The sequence below is a fragment of the Panthera leo genome, chromosome D4 (genome assembly GCF_018350215.1).
Source record: "Panthera leo isolate Ple1 chromosome D4, P.leo_Ple1_pat1.1, whole genome shotgun sequence".
In the NCBI taxonomy this organism is placed as follows: Eukaryota; Metazoa; Chordata; class Mammalia; order Carnivora; family Felidae; genus Panthera; species Panthera leo.
In genome coordinates, this window is record NC_056691.1 from 84,031,210 (window position 1) to 84,053,553 (window position 22,344).

The 22,344-nt window shown below is 43.7% G+C and overlaps 1 protein-coding gene across 10 annotated transcripts in view; it reads right to left on the reverse strand.

The window, feature by feature from the left end:
* MAPKAP1 (MAPK associated protein 1) overlaps positions 1-22,344 on the reverse strand; it is a 274,415-nt gene that overhangs the window by 26,229 nt on the left and 225,842 nt on the right. For all 10 annotated transcript variants that reach the window (XM_042912768.1, XM_042912767.1, XM_042912771.1 and 7 more), the window contains 2 exons: positions 17,736-17,876; positions 1,873-2,010 (listed from right to left, as the gene is read on the reverse strand). In XM_042912768.1, coding sequence (XP_042768702.1) covers positions 1,873-2,010; positions 17,736-17,876 — 279 coding nt within the window. The remainder of the gene's footprint in view (positions 1-1,872; positions 2,011-17,735; positions 17,877-22,344) is intronic.

The window sequence follows — 22,344 nt, forward strand, 5'->3', positions numbered from 1 at the left end:
CCATCCAGTAGGTCTGCAAACATGACAAAAGACTCTCTTGCTGGATTGTCAATATTGCAAAGGTGGGCCCCACGTCTGCTCTGCATCCCCCAGGCTTGGAACTTGTGGTCACTGTCACAGACGTGTGCTAATCACTTCCTGACTGACTGATGGCCAGAGGCAACCGGGAGGTGCTGTCTGTGCATCCTTTCTTCCTTCCCTCTCACACTGGCTGTGCTACACCCTTCACCTTTCGGTGCCCGAAGCACACTCCTTGGCAAGTGAGTGTCTTGATATGAGTGTTAAGGGAAATCTGAATCCCGTTTCTAGTTCTTTCCCTAACCTTTCTACTCCAGCTTATCCCTCTATGCAACATGTGATTGCCTTTCATTTTTCAGAGACACGGAGAATTTATAAAATGTTACTTTTCAAAGCATCCTGAGTTCTTGGGAAGAAAGATGCTAGAACAATGACATCTTTATTGGCTGATAAGCTGCAGTGAGAGGGATTAGGAAGATGTTTATCTAAAGGCAGAGGCAAGGGCCCCAGAGCAGCAAGCAATTTTCTCACCAGCCCCTTCTGGCAGCCATCTTGCAGGATCTCCTCACTGGGATGACAGGAATGGCAGCAAGCTGGGGGGAGGGGGGGGGGTGGGTGGGCCCGGCCTGCCTCCTTCCCCTCGGTACCACTAGGTTCTCCCTTCTTGCCCAGCTGGAGCCTCACAGGTTGAAAGGAGGAGATTGCGTAGCCCAGCATAGCTGGATCTGACCAAAAAAACCCCACCCATAAAGGAGGCAGTGTGGCAGGTGCTCTGTCTGTACGCCTCCCTCGGGTTTTTTTTTGCTTTTTAGGTCCCAGTTTAGTCAGTATTATCTCAAAAACTTGAACCATATGATAAACACTTGCTGGCCTTTACATTTCTTGTTCCTTTTGAGTACATCATTCCTTATAACACTTGTTCCCCAATTCAGCAGGCACTGGAGTAAAGGGATTAACAAAAATCATGTCATTCTCCAAAGTTACTGAATCAGAACCCACTGGGGATGGGCCCTTGGATAACTGCATTTTAAACAGGCTCTACAGGCGATACCGATACGTACCAGGCTCTGACAATAACTGTCTTGTAGCCTTTCCCAGGCAGCTAACAAATTCTTGTCTACTTTAAACTTTTTTCTCCCATGGAGGAACTTCAGTGTGATCTGTGTCCTTTCTGCCTCTCGATGGGACTGAAGTCTTAAAAATGATTAATCTAAATGCTACACTCAATTACTTAACTGCAAAAATATAATATGCCAAAATATACAACCAGACTGTATCTACTTTGATAATTTAAGCAGAGGAGTGCCAGCCCAGCAGTGATCTCTTCTGCAGGACCAGGCAGGAGTTTAATTACGAGCTGGTAGGTCATGCAGCTGCCAATAATCTGGAGGCTGTTGACACTTCCGGCTTGATGGATATCTAAATCTAGTCTTAGGCTGCCACAGGAAATCTCCCAGCCTCCCTCGATCTGGAAGGAAGGCAGGTCCAGGTCCGACTGCCCAAGTCCCCCAAATGGGAAGAGGAAGGGAGCACAAAGTGAAATGAGGGCTCTGGGGAGTCCAGTTCTCAGCAGGAACCTGCCCCCAGGCCCCTAGTCCCCAGGGCGGGGCTCTGGAGGTCAGGAGCCAGGGCTGTGAGGTTCTCTGCTGCCATCAAGACGGAACAGGATGGGGGCCCATGTCAGGCTCTGGGCACCATAATACAATCCTGTCTGATTAAAAGAAATTTCTGGTAATGAATTAAACAGACCCAAGGAAAAAAGGACACGGTGGCAATATATTCTCCCAGCACCCAGCACACAGAGGGGAAGAGGGGGAAGAGAGAAAGGAGACATAAATAAAAGGGACTACTCACTGGGGCTTTTTTCTTCAGCAAGGTCACAGGCACAGAGCAGGTCAGAATCGATTGAGATGGGTTTCTGCTTAATCCAAAACTTAGTGCTGGCTTTCTGATTCGTAACAGGGTCTATCTCTACTTTGTCTCCAGAGATACCTGTAAGGCCGGGGTGGGGGGGGGGGGGGGGGGGGGAGGGGGAGGGGGGGAAGGACAAAAAAGAAGCCACAAAAAGTGGAAGGTGTAAGTGATTTCGGTGTAATCATTTGACCTGTTTTGTATATTTTAAATTAGATGAACAAGAGCTCTTCCTTAGGGCTTTGGGGAATGCCACTGGCTTAAGACAGCCATAAGGAGATTCCAAAGGGCATACAGAAGATGCACAGCTTGGTTTCCCGCGTGGGTGAGTTGAGGGGAGAAACCACCAAGAAGCATATAGAAAGGTTAAAAAAACATGCCATCCTAGATGCACTACAGATACAACGCAGGGTTCACCTGCATAGTTAACCCTACATTATACCTCCGTATGGTAATGAAATAAACCATAACATAAAGTTCGTTAAGAAAAACATTTTCATCAGTGGTCTTCTTTTTTTTTTAATACACTAAAAATAGGAAAAATCTATCTTTGCCCTTCTCTGACACTAAATAATTATCCAAGCTATATTGATTGAGAGAAGTCACAGGAGGATCAAAGGTCCTTTAGATAAAACCTTCCAAGTTCAAGTCTTGGAGCTTTGCTTCAGTCTGCGGAGGTCACTGCTTCTCCAGCGTAGGGAGAAACAGCACTGGGTGTGAGATTTATGCAACAAAGACTTTATAACAGGAATGCAGCAGGTTAAATACTGGCACTGTGGGCTTCATTTTCAGAGCTGTGAAAGACATAACATACTGTACAGTCACTGGGAGCAAAGGTGTTGGGAGAACAAAGGTGATGCCTGGGATGAAAGGTGTCCTAGGATAACTGTGGCGACGCACAGCAATCGCTCTCCCAGGGTCACTGAGCAGCGTATGCTCGGCCCGACACACACGATCTAGACTAGATGCTCTCTTTTTCCTCTTTTGCTGAAAATTGAGGAATCTGTTCATGAAGTGAGACAAAAACCTTCAATATGCCTTCCAGAGTGGGCCCCAGATAGAATCTTGAAAGTAACTAATATTTCAGGCCATGGTTTAAAGGTCAGGGGCAAAGTGGAAAAAAAGCAAAATCAAGCAAAGATATAAGAGATAATTAAAGCCATCAAATGTACATACTGTAACAAAAAGACAATCAGAATTAACTCGTTTTGTTCCATGGATCACCTCAGAAATTTTTCAGTACGACGTTGAGAAAACTTAGCAGGCCAAAAGGAAAAGCAGATAAAAGAAACAGCTCAATTAAAAACAAACAAAAAACCCCCCAAAACACAATGACCATAGTCTGTGAGCAAATTTAAAATTAAGCAAACGAACTATATATATATATATATATATATATATATATATATATATATATATATATATTAAAAAAACCATTCTAGTGATGAGGTCTGCCACACACTCCATTTCTATTTTATTTTCTGACTAAAGAAATCCCAAAGAGCGGTCAGACAAAGGCAGGAGACCATACAGACAACACCGGTCTCGTCTGCGGTCTTCACGGGAGACGATGCGGCACAGTTGCTTAACCCTGGTCATTACTGTGTGGTCTTTGGAAAAGATGAAAAACTGGTATATTTTTATTAATTGAACGCTGGAATTTGTCATTAGACATATTTCAGGAATTCCATATTTCAATCAGGCATAATGTCATAAGTCCAATGGACTCCAGCCGTTCAGGTCTAGATGATTTCAGGAGGGTGAGAATGTATCAGGAGACCAGTTTCATTACATTTCACTTAAAATAGATTACGACTACCCAGTTACACTCCTCCCTCCAATTTGGCCATTAATTGTTAAAGATCTGGACATTTCTATAGTTCCCTGAGAGAAGAAAAGTACTTACGCCATGGCTGCTGGTAGCAAGTGCGTTGGTTTTTTTTGTTTTTGTTTTTGTCCCTCCTCCTCCTTCTTCTTATTTTGACATTTATAACAGTCAAAACTGAGCAGAGCAAAATAAATGTGCATATCTCATATGTGGAATAAACCCTGCCCCACATTCCTTTCCCAGAAAGTGGGGGGGGGGAATCATCACCAGAGAGACACAGCTTTAAAATTTTGTTCTACGGCCCTGCGACTCCTGAAGCCGTAGTCAGTCAATATTGTTAATGTACCTTGTTAATTTGATAGGATTTGTCAGGTAACTCCACTGGAAAATTATATAAAACTGTTCCAGATGAAAAGATGATAGTGACATGAATTAAAGTGATAGAACAATAGTGGAATATAAACCAGAAATGACACCCAAAGTGGCTGTTGATTTATTGCCGTACTGAGTTTGGTTCTGGGCTCCCATGTATATTAGTGCTACAAATCTGGGTCCATTTAGCAGAGGGATGCTCATACATACATCACCAGCTCCTGCTCCAAGCCAAGGTCACTCCCCATGGCATCAATCTTTTCAACAGAGCCTACTTCACAAAGCAGGACTTTTGTAACCATCTCAGATGTAACAGACTCTCGTCCTCTTTCATCTTTCTTTTATCATGTAAAGTACACTTTAACTTCTATTATTTTTATCTGCAAATTGTTACTGTATAGTTCATCCATTTCGGGCTGTATCTCTGCATCAATTGCCTACTCTCTGCATGGCCACAAAAACACTTTCCCAATGACGCCCTTTCTGGGGGTTATTGTGCAGTCACTGTTCGCAGAGGGGAACCCCAATTCTGGCGTTTGGGGATGAAGATGTGGGAGACTGAATGCATTAGGTTCAAGATGGGCAGGCAGGTGGAACACCATTTAAACAACTGGTGTGTTCCAAAAAAGTTGCCTGTAAATCAGATTTTTTCCGAATCAAATCACATTTTCCCACTGACTTCTAGTTCCAGAGATACTTTATATTCATTTTGGATTGATCTGTAATTGGCAGGGGCTCCCAACACTTTAGTCTGAAGTTTCTCTGCCCTGCAGGCTTTCAGTCAAGTAGTTAATGATCTGTAAAACACTCGCCTGCCTGGAGGAGTCACTATTTAAAGGAACCTGTAGGGGGATCTTTCCTGATGGGAAAAATCCTTTTGTACATTAAATAATCTCACTGTACTTGAGATGTGTGTGAGTCTCAGCTTCATAACACAGGGCACACAGCCCACAGGAGCTGATCTGTGCTTGCTGGACAAGTGACAACCCTCTGCTTCCAGTTTGGCAGGCCCTGGGGCGGTGTAGCCTTGGAGCCCATTCTCCTGGGCAGACCCAGAACCCACTGCTGAGGACAGTCTGCAGAATCTAGCCTGGAAGCAAACACAGACCTCTTCTGTCCCTGCCTTGGGGGTCCAAGGTCTCCTTCTTGGCTGGAAGGAGGAGGCAGCCTGGTGGAGAGGAGACCAGTTAGGAGGCTGGCACCACAGTCCACGCCAGGGGCAAAGAGGGGTGAACATTACCTGGCACCAAATATATGTTAGCATGGTTAGAAATCCTGTGTGCACGAATTCAAATCTCACAACGCCCGGATCAAATTGGTTACTGTATTTATTCCTATTTTATAGATGAGAAAATGGAAACCCAGGGCGGTTAAGTAACTTGCCCAAGATCACACAGCTAAAATGGGGCAAAGCTAGAATTTGGAGAAAGTCAGAAAATTTGGTCCCAAAATCTGTCCTCTCAGCCACTATGCTATTCTGCAAAAAACCATGCTTGGTATTTTCTATAACATGCACTAGGAGAGGTGAAGGTACGTGTCCAAGGTTGGGAAGCTTTTAAGTGGAAAAGCCATTTCATGCCCAGAGCGATCTTGTTCCTAAGTATGGCACTTCCCACTGCTCTGCATGGACGCATTCAGTTGAGTCCCAGATGTAATGAGAAATTCTGCTCAGCTAGTCTTTAGTATCCTCTTTCAATGTTTTTCTGTTTTTGTTTTTTGTTTTTAAAGCGGGGATGGACAGGAAGAGAAGGAGAGAGAGAAAGAGAGGGAGAGAAACCCAAGCAGGCTCCACGCCATCAGGACAGGGTCCAATGTGGGGCTTGAACCCATGAACTATGAGATCATGACCTGAGCTGAAATCAAGAGTCGGACTCTTAACTGACTGAGCTCCCCAGTGTCCTTTTTAAATTTTTACAAAGGAAAAAATAAACATTCAAATGTGCCAATAAATGCACACTTATTTTTGTTCAGACATGACAAACTGGAGCATGAAATCCTAGCAATATTCTTCTTTATGACCAATGAGCGTGGTTTTAATTTCCTTGGCTAAAGTTTTTGTGTAAAGTCACCGAAGGAAAGGCAGAGGCATTCCTTAAAGTGTCACTTACACAGTATGTGTAAGTATTTCAAATTATAAACACATGTCTATGAAAACAAGGGAAGTTGGCTTTTGTGAAGTTTCCATTTCTCCAACTTAAATGGCCAACAAAGGAACAGTTAATCCAACTACGATGGACTACAACACAACCACGAAAAATTCTGTATGAGATAAGCTTGGACTTGGAAAAATTCTTCTGAAGCTAAGTGAAAAGAGCAGGAAAAATATTTATAGAAAAGAGATCAAAAGGATACGTTCCCAACGGGAACAGTGTCAATTCTGGCTAGTAGGATTAGGTCCTTTCCTTTTCTGTGTTTTTACAAAACAAAAAATTCACCCGAAATAAAAACAAACATCATTTTAGGAGCTGACATTTTCTTGGTTTCTACTCAGAATTCAGTACCCTTTCCCAACTTTTATGGTGTGGGGAAGGCAGTATGCTGAATCCGGTAACTGATAGTCATGAAGGCAAATCCTACATAAAGACCTACTTCCATCTAGCAGTTCTCAAGCACCCACGTGGCTGGGCTGCTGGGAAGGGCTCCCGTGGCTACATTATGGCCACCCTGAGGCCACTCTCACAAAACGCTGCCTGGCAGGGCTTCACCTGACCAGCTGTGGTAGGTGAGGAAGAGAGCATGAGGGCTGGCCCAAAGCGGACAGGGTCAGCCCCTTCCCTCAGAAATAAGTGAGGCCAACTGTCTCCTTTAACCAGCTCTCCCCCTACCCACTTATCCATAGCCATCCGTCATGACCTTTTCATGCTCCCACTTCTGACAGCTTCCAGATAGTGAGTCAAACCTCACTGGAAGCAAACTATTACGCCAACTGTCAAAGGTGGAAAACAATGCCTGATTGCTGTCCTAAGTCAATGCCAGCATATAAATCCTTCCCTAACAAGACAGCTCAAAATAAACAAAAATGCAACTCTAATGTATATACAACTCTCTGGGGGAAACTATTTGTCCAAGGCTTTAGAGTTATCACAAGGAGACCCTTGTCTGTTTTAACTACCCAAAAGATGTCCATAAAAGGAAATTAGCATGTATATCATCTTCTGCTAACAGACTGAATATCTACTTTGGGCAGCTCTGTGCTGGGTCCTTTTGTGTTGACCAACTTACTGAGAGCTTACCCACTTCTATCTGGAAGGCAGTAGAGCCCATTTTATATTTAAAGGCAGTAGTGCAGAGAGATTAGGCATAGAGACTTCAGAGTCAGAGAGTCCTGAGTTTGAATATCAGTTTCCTTAATTCCTAACTATGTGACTTTGGGCAAGGTGCTGTAAAATGGTGATGATAACAGAATCTACCTTCTGGGCTTTTGTGAGGATTAAATAAGACTTGTAAAGTGCTTGGAAATAGGGCTTCACATATCGCTGTGACCTACGCCACTATTTCTCATGACTATCATTATCAGGAGTTAGGCACTGGGCTAAGGGATGTGACACAGACCCTGTGCTGAAAGTCTGGACAGGGAGCACAAGGAGAGCCGGGAGGGATGTGAACAAGGGATCTGCTTGGCCCTAGTCTGGGGGCATTATCTCTGGGACCTGCTCTACATCACAGCCTTGGAAGAACCAGGATCCAGAATGACTGTCTGCCTGGGGAGACCAACATTCTCGCCCTCACGCATCCTTACAATAACCTCCCATTACCAAGTGTCATTGGCCATACTTCTCTGCAACCTAGAGTCCATATTCGACACCAGGAAAACCGTTGTCACAGCTGGAGCAGTGGGACCACTCTTGCTAGGGGAACCCCCGGCACCTCCCAGCCACCTCCTAGGTCTCTAGATCTTGATTTTGCCAGCACATCCCCATTGTTGTCCTGAGTTAAGGTGCTTCTCCCTGGGTAAGCCTGAGCTTCCTCCTCTGTGAAAGGGGGTAACAAACAGTACCAGCTCCCAGGATGCCATGAAGATGGGGTGGCCTAAGCATGTAAAACACTCAGCAGAATGCCTGGCACATAATAAGCCTCGGGGTGCCTGGGTGGCTCAGTCGGTTAAGTGTCCGACTTTGGCTTAGGTCATGATCTCGTGGTCCGTGAGTTAGAGCCCTGTGTTGGGCTCTGTGCTGACAGCTCAGAGCCTGGAGCCTGCTTCAGATTCTGCGTCTCCTACTCTCTCTCTGCGCCCTCGCCCCGTCCCCCCCCCACCCCCGTCTCAAAAGTAAATAAACATTAAAACAAATTTTTAAAAAATAATAAGGGCTCAGGTTTTAGTAAGATTATTACTGAGATGAACTGCAGAAAGGTGAAATGATGTACTTAGGCAGGGTGTATCAAGTCAGTAAATGGCAAAGCTGGGTTGAAAACCAGGTCTATCTGACCAACTCTGGGTTGTTTCCCAACCAGCTTGCCGCTTCCTACTGTCTCAGAGGCGCATGCTTGACTCCCAGGAGGCACAATCTCCCCTAAGGCACGCTTAAAATGCCCTTCTAAGAAGCTAAAACACCAGTTTGGCAAAAATTAGGGCATTTAATATTCCATGCCTCAGTGTATTTCCTCAGTTGTTATTTATTTGTTCAGACATCACGAGCTGTGGTTCATTCATCAATTTCCTACAACTTTGAATCTAAGACTAGAAAAGCTCCACTGTTGTTAAATCCTGGAGTAGTTTTTTATACAATTCTACAATCCTCTTGTCTTCGGGTTACCTAGAGCCTGTGAAAGCCTGGAAAAGCCCCTGGGAGTGCCAATGAACAACTCTTTGCTGGAGTGGATTGTGCTGAATCCACACAGCCAATCGATAGCATCCACAGAGCATTCAGGGAAGTCTTTGAAACTTGCCTGAATTTACACACAGGATCAGACACAAAGGCTGTTTGGGCTTAATGAGACCTCAGAGATCACCCAGTCTGGGGCTTTCATTCTCCATATGAAGAAATTGAGGCTCAGGGTGGGGATATGACTTGTCTGATGTCACCCATTAATGACAGCGCTGTACCCGTAATTCACATCCCCAGACTATCAGGCCAGGGTTTAAACAGACCACCTCTCCTGTCTCAATGCATCAAGTTTATATAGTGGGTATATTCACATCATGAGCAAATGCAATACAGTATAAAAAGCACTGTCTCCCTAAGGGACCCCAAATAGGTAACAATACAATATTTTAGCCACAACTATAATGATACCCAGTGGAGCCTTACATTCTTGAGATCAAGTGGGGGTACTGGGCCCCAGAATCACTGGTTCCATTCAAGGGCTAATCATCTGAAACCTTTTGGGAACCATAGCTAAGAGCTACCAATTCCAATGTGTGGTCAGTTAGGGACTCGGTAACAAGTGTGAGTATACTTGACTAGGCCTTTATCCTTGGAATGAAAACTAAGCAGTGGCCTGAACAGGAATGAGTCCATGAATACACAGCTGTACACAGCACCGCATGGGCACAAGGGTGGAGCTGACTGGATGAGACCCGAGACTGTTCCACCCAGTAACACCTGTCCCTGGATGAGGACTAAGCTCTCTCTGTAAGAAGGCGTTTACAAAGATTTTGTACTGAGGGCGTTAGATTCCCAAACTAAACATTCTCCTGGCAAGTAGATGCTTCAGGTGAGCTTTCAGCGTCAGTTAGGAAGCAGTATGTCATTTCCTAAGAGCATTTGTGATTATCACCTACAGAGGGTGGAAAGACCAGATCTTTCTCATGTTCAGGCCCTGGTATCATGTTGGAGCTCAAGTGCCGAGGTTGAGGGCAGGGTAAAAGGAATACAGAAGCTGGATGGACACTCCATTATCCTATTCCCATTAATTTCATTATGCCAATGGCTCTCCACTTTTCCCAGTTCTCAAGGCTTTCTCAACCATCTGAGGAACCTCATACATTGTCATTAGTAGCCCTGGAGTACTCAACAGGTATTCTCAAAAGGGCAGATCTGGGAGCAAGGAATTAGAGGAAGGTACACAGTGAGAAAAAACCCCTAGAGCTTCTGACACTTCCTATCAGGGGATCTTTCCTCAACCCAAGTACTGCAGTAAGCACTAATCTGGTAAAAAATTTTTTTTCTGGAGGCAGTCTTGATAGTATTTGTCCTGCTATTTCATAAGCTCATTAGTACTTGTTAAACTCTATTCCAAATTTTGGTTCAGAAAATGTCACAACAGGGACAGAATAATCATGTGATACTAGAATTGCCATCCTCAAATTACTCAATGGACCCAGGGATTTTGGAGCTAAGTGTGATGAATGTCTCTCATGATCATTTTCATGTGTCTGAATGGAGGAGGAGATCTCCTTAGTACTCAGTAAGAAAATGAAACAGAAATAGGAGGGAAAATCAATTCACTTGCTAAGAACCTACATTTCCAGATTATGTAATTACTCGAACTATACTCCACAGGTGCCCCAAGTGGAAAATAACAGGGGCAAATATTTTATTCATAGAGCCACACAGCACCAGAGTGAGCCCAAGGAGTAAAAAAAAAAAAAAAAAAAAAAAAAAGTGCAGGCCACAGCTGCTTGCTTTCACTCAGTCTTGTGTTATTAATGTGCTTCTTAAGTTTGCATGCTGTATATTAAAAAATAGCAATGTAATGAAGTCCTCCTTGAGTGCTGGCTTGTAGGTATTGACCAGGGGGTTAAATGGTAAGTGCAACAGGACAGATAAACCAGGTTAGACAATAGATGGCAAATATGCTGCCTCTCATCATGCTCAGGCTCAGGGCAGGCATTTTTAATCAATCACAGAGTTTCTTTATGTTGCCCTCAGACGCAGCTCCAGATGCTGCCTCAGCATAATGCTCTGGGCAGCCATTACAAACTTGATTGGAGTCAGTTTATGAGATGAAACCTCTCTGCCTTCTCTATGATATGTGCTATTGTACTTGATACTTTTGATAAATAACTACCATGATCACAAGTGTTACGATTATACATATGGATTGTTTTATGAAGAGATAGTGGAGGCGACCACGAAACCTTTCAGAGAGATTTTATGAAACAGTCTTTATCTGTAAATCCTATACAGAATCTGTACATCTTACACAGAATGATGTTAGGTTATATATGCAATTATGACGCAGATGGAATTCACGGTATATTACAGATTCAGTGACCTATATACCTTTGGTGCCATGGGGATAGGTCTATACTGACAAATGATAAAGGGAAGGGATCAAGTTAGCACAGTGGCACAACTGTCAAGGCACTTCTCAGCCTCAGACCCTATATCAGGGACTCCAAGCCAACCTTCCCAGTAAAAACAAGCCTTGGACCAAGAGGTAAGGGGCAAGAAAGTCCTCTGGATGCCGAGATGCTGCATTTCCCAAATCCCATAATTACGGGGAGATTCTGACTAGCAGGCCCGGGATGAGATCAGGGACTCGGCGACTCTGATATACAGTCAGGGTCACAATCGCTGCTCTGAGGTACTACGTAATTAAGAGGTACCCAACGGTGGTATCTTGGCCTTCTCTGCTCCGTTTCTTACGTGGATTTCTGGCAGCCTCTTGGCTGGTGCATCACAATCCGGCTTCTACCAGGCGGCCAACAAATACTTACTGACAGAACGCTATGGGTGTCCTAGATCCTGGTTGGCATCCATACTTGACCCTTTGAGTTTGATTTTCTCCAAACCCATTTCAAGCTCTCAGCCTTGGCATTTTTGGCCACACACGTCCTAGTGCCTGATCCTATGGTCAGGCACCCAGCATCAGACATATGGGTAGATCACATTAATGGAAATGACCTCAACGTATAAGGTATAAGCTCAAGCAAGGGCTACACTTAAGGGCATCTGTACTTTTAGGCCCAACACAGAGAGGAAGCAGACAAGATGAAATATTCCAAGGACGTTTTCAAGGAATACACGAATGGTTAGGCATGACGGTTTTGTGTGGTAAACCTTCCAGGCTGGCACAGCAGGGATGGTGAATAGATTTCAACTTAAGAACCAACTTCAGGGGCGCCTGGGTGGCTTGGTCAGTTAAGTGTCCGACTCTTGGTTTCAGCTCAGGTCATGATCTCATGGTTTGTGGGCCTGAGCCCCTGTCAGGTTCTGTACTGACAGTGCAGAGCCTGCTTGGGATTCTCTCCCTCTCCCCCTCCCGCCCTCTCTCTCAAAATAAATAAATAAACATTTAAAAAAAAAAAAAAAAAAAAAAAGAACCAACTTGAACTGACTGCGAGGGCTCGCTTATAGGGTTGTGTTAGAAACGATTCTGGGCCCAGAGGGAAGAAGGGCAGTGACTGACTGACAATGTGAACAGAGGATGGAACAGCGGCGTGCATGCTATGCTGACCCTGACCCCCAGATGCTAGGGCAGGGGGAAGAGTGAGGATGTGCAGAATCTCTGGAACTGGCCAACTAGAAGTAATCACTTCCTTCGTGAAGGAAACCATGAAACCTTTCAGAGAGATTATTTGAGACATCCATGGCTTGATGGATTGGGTTCGCCGTATGGGACTGGGCTTCAGTCCCAGTTCTGTTACTGGGACTGGATACCCCCCTGTCTATCCTGATGGCTGGGGGGCGGAGGGGGGAGGGAAGGAAAGTTAGTACTTATTAAGCAATAGCTACGTGCCAGTCAACACTAAATTCTCTATGTGCATCACATTACTTCATTTACTCCTCCAAGCCTTGGTTTTTTGTTATGAAATGGGAATAACATCATCACTGCTCTGTGTGGATTAAATAAGGTGATGGGGGGAAAGTTCACAGTACACTGAAAATTGTCCTAGAGCTAAAGAGTATTAGTGTGATGACAATTTGCATTCAAGGCATAATATAGTAGTTAGGTGCAGGACGAAGCTTTAGACAGTCTGGATTCTGATCTCAGCTTCATTACTTGATGAGTAATTGTTCCCTATACCCTAGTTTCCTGATATAAAAAATGGAGATAATATCAGTACTATCCAGTAATAGTGATATAATTATAGGAGACAATGAATATAAGAGTGATCAGCGAAGTGCCTGGCACATAGCAAGCACTTGATAAATAACTGCCTTTAAAAATTGTAATTCTGGGGCACCTGGCTGGCTCAATTGTTAAGCATCTGACTTCAGCTCAGGTCATGATCTCACGGTTTGTGGGTTCGAGCCCCGCATCAGGCTCTGTGCTGACAGTGCAGAGCCTGCTTGGGATTCTTTCTCTCCTCTCTCTCTCTCTCTCTCTCTCTCTCTCTCTCTCTGCCCTTCCCCCACTTGTGCTTTTTTTCTCAAAAGAAATAAATAAACTGAAGAAAATTGTAATTCTTCTTAATATTATTTACAAAGATCAGGTCTTTGCCGCAGGTTTCACTACGGGACTCCAATAAAGTTTTTCAATCACAGAAAAGTCTTGTGGAAAATCAGTTTAAGTTAGGGTCTTGCAGATCCAAATTTGCGTCCCTCCTCGCCTTTCTCAGAAGCAGGTGGCAGATGGCAAAAACGGGAGCACGGGCCACGACTACCCGATCGGGAGACAAGCAGCTGTGATGATGCCGCGGAGCTGGGGAATTCTGATCGCTGCTGCGTGCTCCTGCGTACCACTGACTCAGAGTGGACGGGGAGTTTTCTGTGGAATCAGCAGGGCTACTGGGGAAATGCTGCACACAGACACTTACCACTTAGAAGAACTTGCCACAGGGGGCAAGTGAAATCTCTGCTCTGACTGACACAGGATGGATGAGCAGAGGAGACCATCCATCAGTGTCAGGAAAGATCTGAAGCACCTGGCTAGTCAGTTGAAATAAAATAAATTATTTACTGATCTCAGAATCCAGCTGCTCACTCAAATGCTCATAAAAGTGCGTTGTTTGCTGCCCTATCCTTTACAGTAGAGTCAGTTTTGGAAAGAAGGAATTCCTGGATTATTCTGCCGGTTTTTATTGTCGTTACTGTTAAAATGAAAGGGTGTCACCTGCTTCGCGAGGGAAAGGGGATCTGAAGTTATAGAACTCATCTACATGGCAACAGGAAATGAGCTTATTTATTAATCACATGGTATAGTACTCACAGGCAGAGTTTATGTAATTGTCACAAAATTCCTTAGGACTAATATATGAAGTTTCTGTTCATAATGCTCTGTTTGTAAGACTGAGTGTAGATTCGTAACTGAAACAGATATTCTGACAGTTGACCGTTCAGAAGCTCCTTGGAGCCATGACTCACCACCAGAGGGTGCCATGTGTACCACTGGAAACTTCCAGAGGTGACTGGGACCTGGCCTCTAGTCACACTTCTGAGAACCACTGCTCCAGGGAGAGATATCCTCACCACTGTCATCATCCACTTCTACCTGACAAGTGTCCTCCACTGTGGCTACAAGTGAAACTCTGCCAACAGAGCCACTACCTAATCTAAGTGATCAGGCTAATTTCAAGATGGTAGGCTTGGACAGAAAGCCATGGGCAAAATAAGTAACAGTGACAATAGTAACAACAACTAAGATGAGCCTCCTTTCAGAATACAGCTGCTCTGGGCCAAACACTTTATTCTATTCTACCTTGAAAGGTAAACATTAGAGTTCCCATTTTACAGATGACAAAAACTAAGCCTGGAAAGGGACTTGTCCAAGGAGACACTGGGGGTAAGTGGTAATGCTGGGATTTAAACCCAATCCTGACTACAGAGTTGGGCTCTTCCCACAGATCCTTTTGTGGACTTCTTCCTTTAAATGAATATACATGTCAGAATCTAATGAATTAAAGTTTGGCTTTTTTGCCTTTGGAAAAAAAAAAACAGGGAAAGAAGCTCACGATCTTGGTAATCTTTCCAAAGCACTGCTTTTTTACCTTGGGGATGGGTGGATTTACTGATTGTGCTCCCTGGGAAAATCCCTGCCTTGTAGCCTGGACCTCTGTCTTGGCTGCAGTCCGGCTACTTACTGGGCTCCTTAAAACGAGCCACTCCTTTGTTACTGGGAAGGTACTGTAGGCAAACCCAAACTAGATGTCTGAGTAGCATTCTTATTTTAGTAAACTTTTAATTGAAAATATACCAACAGAAAATGCATGAGTTGTAAGAGTATCTATAACTTGACTTTTTCTTTAAAAAAATTTTTTTTGATGTTTTTATTTTTGAAAGAGAGAGAGAGAGAGAGAGAGAGAGCGCGCAAGCGAGAGAGTGAGCCGAGCTAGGGAGGGGCAGAGAGAAAGGGAGACACAGAATCCAAAGCAGGCTCCAGGCTCCGAGCTGCAGTGGGGCTCGAACTCATGAACCACGAGATCATGACCTGAGCCAAAGTTGGAAGCTCAACTGACTGAGCCACCCAGGAGCCCCGTGTAACTTGATTTTTTTCACAAAGTCTACATACCCATGTAATAGGTACCCAGATCAAGAAGCAGAACGTTACCAGCATCCCAAGTCTCCCCTGCAGTCACTACAGCCTCCTCTCCCAGCAGGATGACCACCTTCATTACTCCTGCACAGCAGATGACTGTATTTTTGGAAGGCAGCTACGCTCACCACTATAGCACCAACGCTATTTTTGTGTATTTTTGAATGGTACGTAGTGGAATAATAAAGTACGTACTTCTACCCCCCCCCACCCCCTTTTCTTGAATCTGGCTTCTTTTTGAGTAGCCTCATTATTTTTATTTCTATAAGTACCAGGAAAAGCAGCTCCAGGAAGAAAAACACCAAAGAATTTTATGTTTAAGAATCGACATTAAATAAGCAATTTTTTTTTTACAATTTAGATATTTAGCTTCCTCCCTTTCTCTTTCTTTTTCTTTTTCTTTCTTTCTTTCTTTCTTTCTTTCTTTCTTTCTTTTCTTTCTTTTCTTTCTTTCTTTCTTTCTTTCTTTCTTTCTTTCTTTCTTTCTCCTTCCTTCCTTCCTTCCCTCCTTCTTTCCTTCTTTTTTAAGGAGGCAGAAACAGGTCCAGAAAGAGGAAAAAAAGGTGGGTTCTGTGTTTTGGTTCAAAGTTACTGGGTGCTAATCCATCTAGTTAGTCTGTTCGAATCATCATCATCTTAGCAGCTGGTGTTTACTGAGGACTTGCTATGTGCCAGGTGCCTTTCTGAGTAGTGTGCATGTGTGGTGTCATTTCATCCCTGTAAGGACATCTGTGAGACAGGGATTATTATCCTCACTTTACAAATGAGGAAACAGAGGCTCTGAGTCATTTGCCTGTGGTGATACAGCGGACAAACGAGCCAGGGTTTGAACCCAGGCCTCTAGCTCCAGAGTCTGTCCAAAGCCCTGCCTCTCCACCACAAGTTCTCCTTTACAGGGGGTCCACCACCCGTCGGGCCCTGTACTAAGTGCTTCACATGGCCTAACTTGCTCCCCAAGGCAATCCTAAGAAGTTGGTGCTACTGATATTCCCAGTTAGAATGGAATTGAGGCTCTGAAAGATGAAGGCACTTGCCTGACACAGCTGGTTACCGACAGAGCCACGATTCAGAGCTTTGTACATCCGAGGGTCCCCTCTTACCTACTAAGCTGTGCTGTCAGCGTGTTTCAAGCTCTAGTCAGTGAGGCTGGGAAGGAGTATTTGAAGAGATTTTTGAGGCTTATTACAAATTAGCCAGACTAACACCAGCATTACAAAAGACTTTACTATGAGACACATACGGAGCATTTGTGAGAAACCCAGAATCGGTGGGCCTCGACGTTGGAGCGCAAACCTCCCCCCTTCACACACAAGCAAACGAGGTCCGGGAAGGGGTGGCGTGGCAGAGGCAGGTGGCAGAGCCAGGTCCGCTCCCTGACTAAGCCTGGCACCCACACCTGCTCCCTGCTCCCCCGGTGTCCTTTCGGAGGGAGCAGGTGCACTTCAGTTGGCCAAACCAGGGTTCTGCTCCTCACACTACCTGCTGTGTGAGCTTGGCCACAGACGTCACCCCTCTGCACCTCATTTACCTTCTTTGTTAGATGGGGAAGACACAAATACCCACCTTCTAGGTAGTTTTGCAGAGTATGTAAAGCACTTAGCACAGTGTTTAACACACAGCAGACACCTATAAATGACAGCCGTGATGATGATGATATTATGTTGACTACTACGAGACTTCTACTCTTGTTACATGTAAGTCAAAACAGAAATGTAGCCTTAATTGGAACAGATTAATCCCAAATATTTGAGTATATGTGCTGCCGAAGCGAGCACGGATTAATCCCAAATATTAATTGAAAGGTCTGGATTATTCGGTGAGGATCCAAATATAACTTCTGAGATCATTAAAAAGCTTCCTGAATAAAGTCATGAATGAATAAGCAATGAATTCACCTGAGTTAAAAAAGGCAAGTGGCAATGCTACAAAGCGGTTCTAAGGATAGCATGTAGAAAATTACAGAACGAAAAGATTTATGGAACTTCACAGAAGTCAATCAGTTTGAAAAGAGTCTCAGGTTAGTTCTATTTCTAATCTTCTGCTTCATAAAAAAAGAGACAAGACAGAGCACTCAGGTGGGAAAAAGGAGGTACTTTATATTTCACTGTTTAAACATTTTCTCTGAAAACAAATTACCGTCAGTCATTCAGGTCACATAAAAGTCAGATGTTGTTTCTCTCCCTGTTTCTACACTGACCACTGATACGAAGGGTTCAGTCCATCATCGGTTCATGTACTTACTTACCTAACTGGACATCGGTGGTGAATCGCAGTCTGTGGATCATGCTGACTTTGAATGACTTGTAATGGTGACTGCTCAGCATATCCTGTACTGTAGCTATGTCAATTTGTGAATCCTCCTCAAAAACCCCGTCTGCCCTTGAACCTGGGGAAGAAAAAGCAGTTTAACACATAAAGATACATGAGGCTTGGAAAATGGTGTCTGCTTAAAATGCTCTGGGATAAATTAAAATAATATGGGCTATTTAATTTAGAGAAGAAAAGGCTGAGCGATGACTCAATAATGCCATTCCAGTAAACAGAGAATGGTAACATATTCATCATTCAACAATTAATACCACAAGCACTGCCTATTCTATGGCAGGCCCTTGGCTGGGCAGCAGGGATTCACAGGGATAGAAAAACTGCTGCTCGCCAGAAGCTCTCCATCTCCACGAGAGTTAAGTTACAACCACAAAAGCATGGGTGGTCATCCTTCTTGCTTCTTTTCTGAATTAATTTTTCCGATCATAAAAGTAATCCGTGCTCTTGGAGAAATCTTGTGCTTTGCAAGATTCTCAAACTGTGTGTTCATCAGTTTCCCGTCTTGCATCCCAGTCTCCACTGGTGTGGGCACGAGCCTGCTCACTCTCAGATGGGTGTAACAGTGTCCTCATGGGCCTTCCAGCCACCGAGCTCTCCCTGCGATCCAGCCACCATAGGACTGTCTGATTCATAAAGCTTTCTAAAGCCTAGATCATTTATTCACTCGTCAAATGTTTAGTGAGAGCTTCGTGCATGCCCAGTACCCTGAGAGGTGTACTGGGGACAAGTAAGAAGGCCAGTGCTCAAAAATCTTGCCTGGCTTCCCATGGCCTTCTGAACGAGGCACTGTTTTCAGCCAAGCAATCAAGGCTGTCCATAATCTGCCTAACATGTAATTTTTCAATTTTACTTGTTATTTCTCAGCCATACCTTCTCTCAGCTCTTCCCAAACTCCTCAGACTGCACACAAGTCTAGATTTTTCTACTGCCGGCCCTTTGTTCATGTGGTAGCCTTCCAAGCTTACCCTGGACTTGTCAAAACTCCACTCAAGGCGGCTCAAAGTCTATCTCCTCTTGAATTCCACAGCAGTTGGAATTTGTGAATCTGGGTTATACTGGACTCTGGGGCCAGACAGCCCTGGGCTTAATTCCTGTGCCTCTAACTTGCTATATGATCTAAGGTCAAGTGACTTTAAACTCTCTGAGCCCGTTTTTACCATGCACAGAATGTCAAAATGTATTTAAAGAATCTAACCATAATACACTTTAAACAGCAGTCATGATTGTTTTTATTCTATCGTCAGAGAGGACCACATTCAATCTTGCACTGGAATTGTTGACTGGTCACTCTGGCCTAATTTGGAAGCTTTTTGATGGTCGGTAAAGCTTCTCATTCATCTCTGTATCATTTACAAGCAGTGCAGGCAACTGGTATGCCCTCACTAAATTGTGCTAAGTAAATAAATAAAAAATACATAAAGAACCAGTGCGTTTGAGTGCTCACTAGACATCAGGCATGGCGCTAAGCTCTTTACACATGCACTTAAGCCTCATGCCAACCTGGTGGGTACTCATTTTCTCTATTATACAGATGAGGAATCTGAGGCTTTGAGAGGTAAAGTCATGTGCCTGAGTCCACACTAAGCAAAGCTAAATTATTTCCCGTTCCCCAGCTTAAAATGTGGTCTTCTGCAGGTGCAGCTACTGGTACCGTTCACCAGTGGGAGGGAAGCACCTGTATGGCAGAGGCCAACCAGAACAGGGTGCCCAAGCCTTGTGTTGAATACTCAGAGATGGCTTCACAGGGAAACCCAAAGAGAACTCCTTGGGACAGAGTTGGAGGAACGGAAAACTCTAGATTTGGGTATAAAATGGGAAAATTCTGTTACATAACTGGCAGCCTGACAATTAACAGGCTTTTCCTTCCCACAGTTATTGCCTACAGGGTAAGCTTTTAAGTCAAAGTTGGTTTCTGATGCCTTCACATTGAACTCCTTTATTAGGAACGGTGCATTTGATTTCCAAACACTTTCCCAGTTTGGACCACTCTAGCACCCACAATAATGCTCCCTGCTCAGGGAGGATGCAGCCTCTCCCTTAATGGACCATTCACTGCATGCCTGTGATACAGTCCCATCTTTGAGCATCTGCATATATTATACTGTCCTCTCTGCCCAGGTCCCCTTCTCCCCACTTCATTCTCTCCTGACCTATTCCTCCAGGTGTCCTACGTATTTTTCCTGAAGAGCCTAGCTCAAGTGACATTCCAGGGAAACTTCCCTGACCCCTGGCCCCCAAGTGTAGCTCAGCTCCCTTTGCCACTGCACCCAGCATTTTTCTGCAGAATGCTGTCACAGCTAGTCATTGTCTGTCTCTGCCACTGGACTGCAAACCCTAATAGAGCAGGCAGAGTGACTGCTTTACTCACCATTATAGCCTAAACCCTGCTAGTGCTACCATGCCCAGGATAAAGCAAGTGCTCAATAAAAATGTACTGATAAATGCCAGCTGCCACGGCCACAGGAGAATCAGAGGGGCTGAGCGACTTAGCCAACATCACATCACGAGGACCAGAAGAGTTGCACTCAACATCTATGAGGATCATTAGGTAAGTTCACTACCTTTCTTTAGGACATGTGTAATTTTGGACAGAAATGGCATCATTGTGAGCATGACTGTCTTCTGGGTAATGTCCATATTTTAAACCAAGAGAGTGGCTAGAATTTATAGAGTTTCAAATAATCAATCACTTTCCCCAATATACACTTTCCTGAAACAGAACCGAGAAGATGTGTTTATTTCTATTTTTAGAACCTTTTATATATGAGAGCTGTGGAGAATTTTTGGTAAAATGTTAAAATCCTTTCATGTTTTAAAAACCAGTTAAAGTCATCTTATCTGAGAAAATGCCATTATTAGATACAGCTTAGCTCAAGAACTTCTGCTTTCTTTACTAATTAGTATTTTCTAAATATTGCAGGTATTTGATTTGGAAAGAGGTAACAGCTCATTATGCTAAAATGCCAATTACTAAAAAAAAAAAAAAAAACTACACTTAAGAGTTTTACATTTTATGATGTTGGATTAAAACCAATTTAAAAATTACTATAACGTGACATATAATTTTTTACTGAGCAATTTCAATGCCAGCTGCTAATAAAGCATCTTAGCTGTAAATGATAATTCAGATGCTTTTAGATAAAGTGGTGCATAAATATGGCTGGAAATTGATTTAGCTTCTTACAGAAGCTACTGAAGAATGACATATTTTGTTTAATACACCAGCTAATGTAGTCCTAAAAGCTCAAACAAGTGCCAGTTTTCACTCCTAAATTTGCTGTGGGAGATTAATGAAAACTTTATATTTTGCTGAAATGTTAATAATGGGCAGATGAGATGATAGGATTTTAGTAGAGGTCTTAAAGCTATGGAATAACCAGCAAGGCTTGTCAATTTCCTTATATTAATTTTGTTCAAGACTTATATAGCTGGAGCTGGCTCAACACACTAATGCTTCTTGCATTGACCTTCTACTCTCTAACAGTGTAAATTCATATCCCATTTGAGGATTTAGGCCCCCCTGTTACTCGGGTAAGTTCTGAGCCTTGCCCCAGATGATAAGGGGTGTGTTTGCTTTTATGATTAGAAGGGCAACAGCTCCTGGGGGAGTAGGAAAGGACAACAGCCCTGCACTCGCCTCCAGTACATGCTGCTCACCCCCAAGCAGGTCATCTGCCGAACATGAACAACTTCCGGTCTTCGGAGTTATAGAGCCATTTTTTGACAGAGGCTCAGGAGTGTCGCTGCTCGGAGGGGGCACGTCTGTGTGTACGGATCAGTCAGCCATATAACCTGCAACTACTGTCCCCATGCCAGCAGTATGCTCGCCTATGGAGGCACACTGGTAAGGATAAGGCAGGGTTCCTGATCTTCAGGAGCTTACAAACTTGCTACAGAACACAAAGAAAGTATTACAAGGCAGAGAGAAGCACCCAATAAATGGTGCGTACGAGAGACATTTTACATCTAAAGACAAACATCCAAAGCAGAGCATTATACCAAAAGCATGTTTTGGGACCAGAAAAGTTCAAAGACTTTGTATGTATACCTTTACTGTTTGTATCCTTCTAGAAAGGAGTGAATCCAACCATACGCAGGCACTGTATCATTTGCATATTAGAATTATTACTATATATCAACTTCACATTTAAAAACCCACTTCTGTTCAAGAGAAGACATTTTTATCTACTCCAAGTAAAAAGCAGAGAGAGCCAGAATGTCTTAAAAATAAACATATATTAAAAAAACCACTCCCAAAGTGTTAATTTAATTGAAACATAACCCTTTGGTATTTTGTTAAATTAGCAATTAAAAAGGTCATAAGCAATTAAATGAAACAAAAGCCACACTGTGTTCATCTACATTAATGCTGAACTGGGTCTCCTCCTGAATGACAAGATAAATTGTAATGGTGCCTTCAAAGACTTCACAATGTATTTTGTCAAAGTCGGGAGTGTTAATGTCTCTATGTGCTATGGATTACCATAATGTATCGTGTCAAAATGCCCGAGCTGCAATAACTCAAAGAT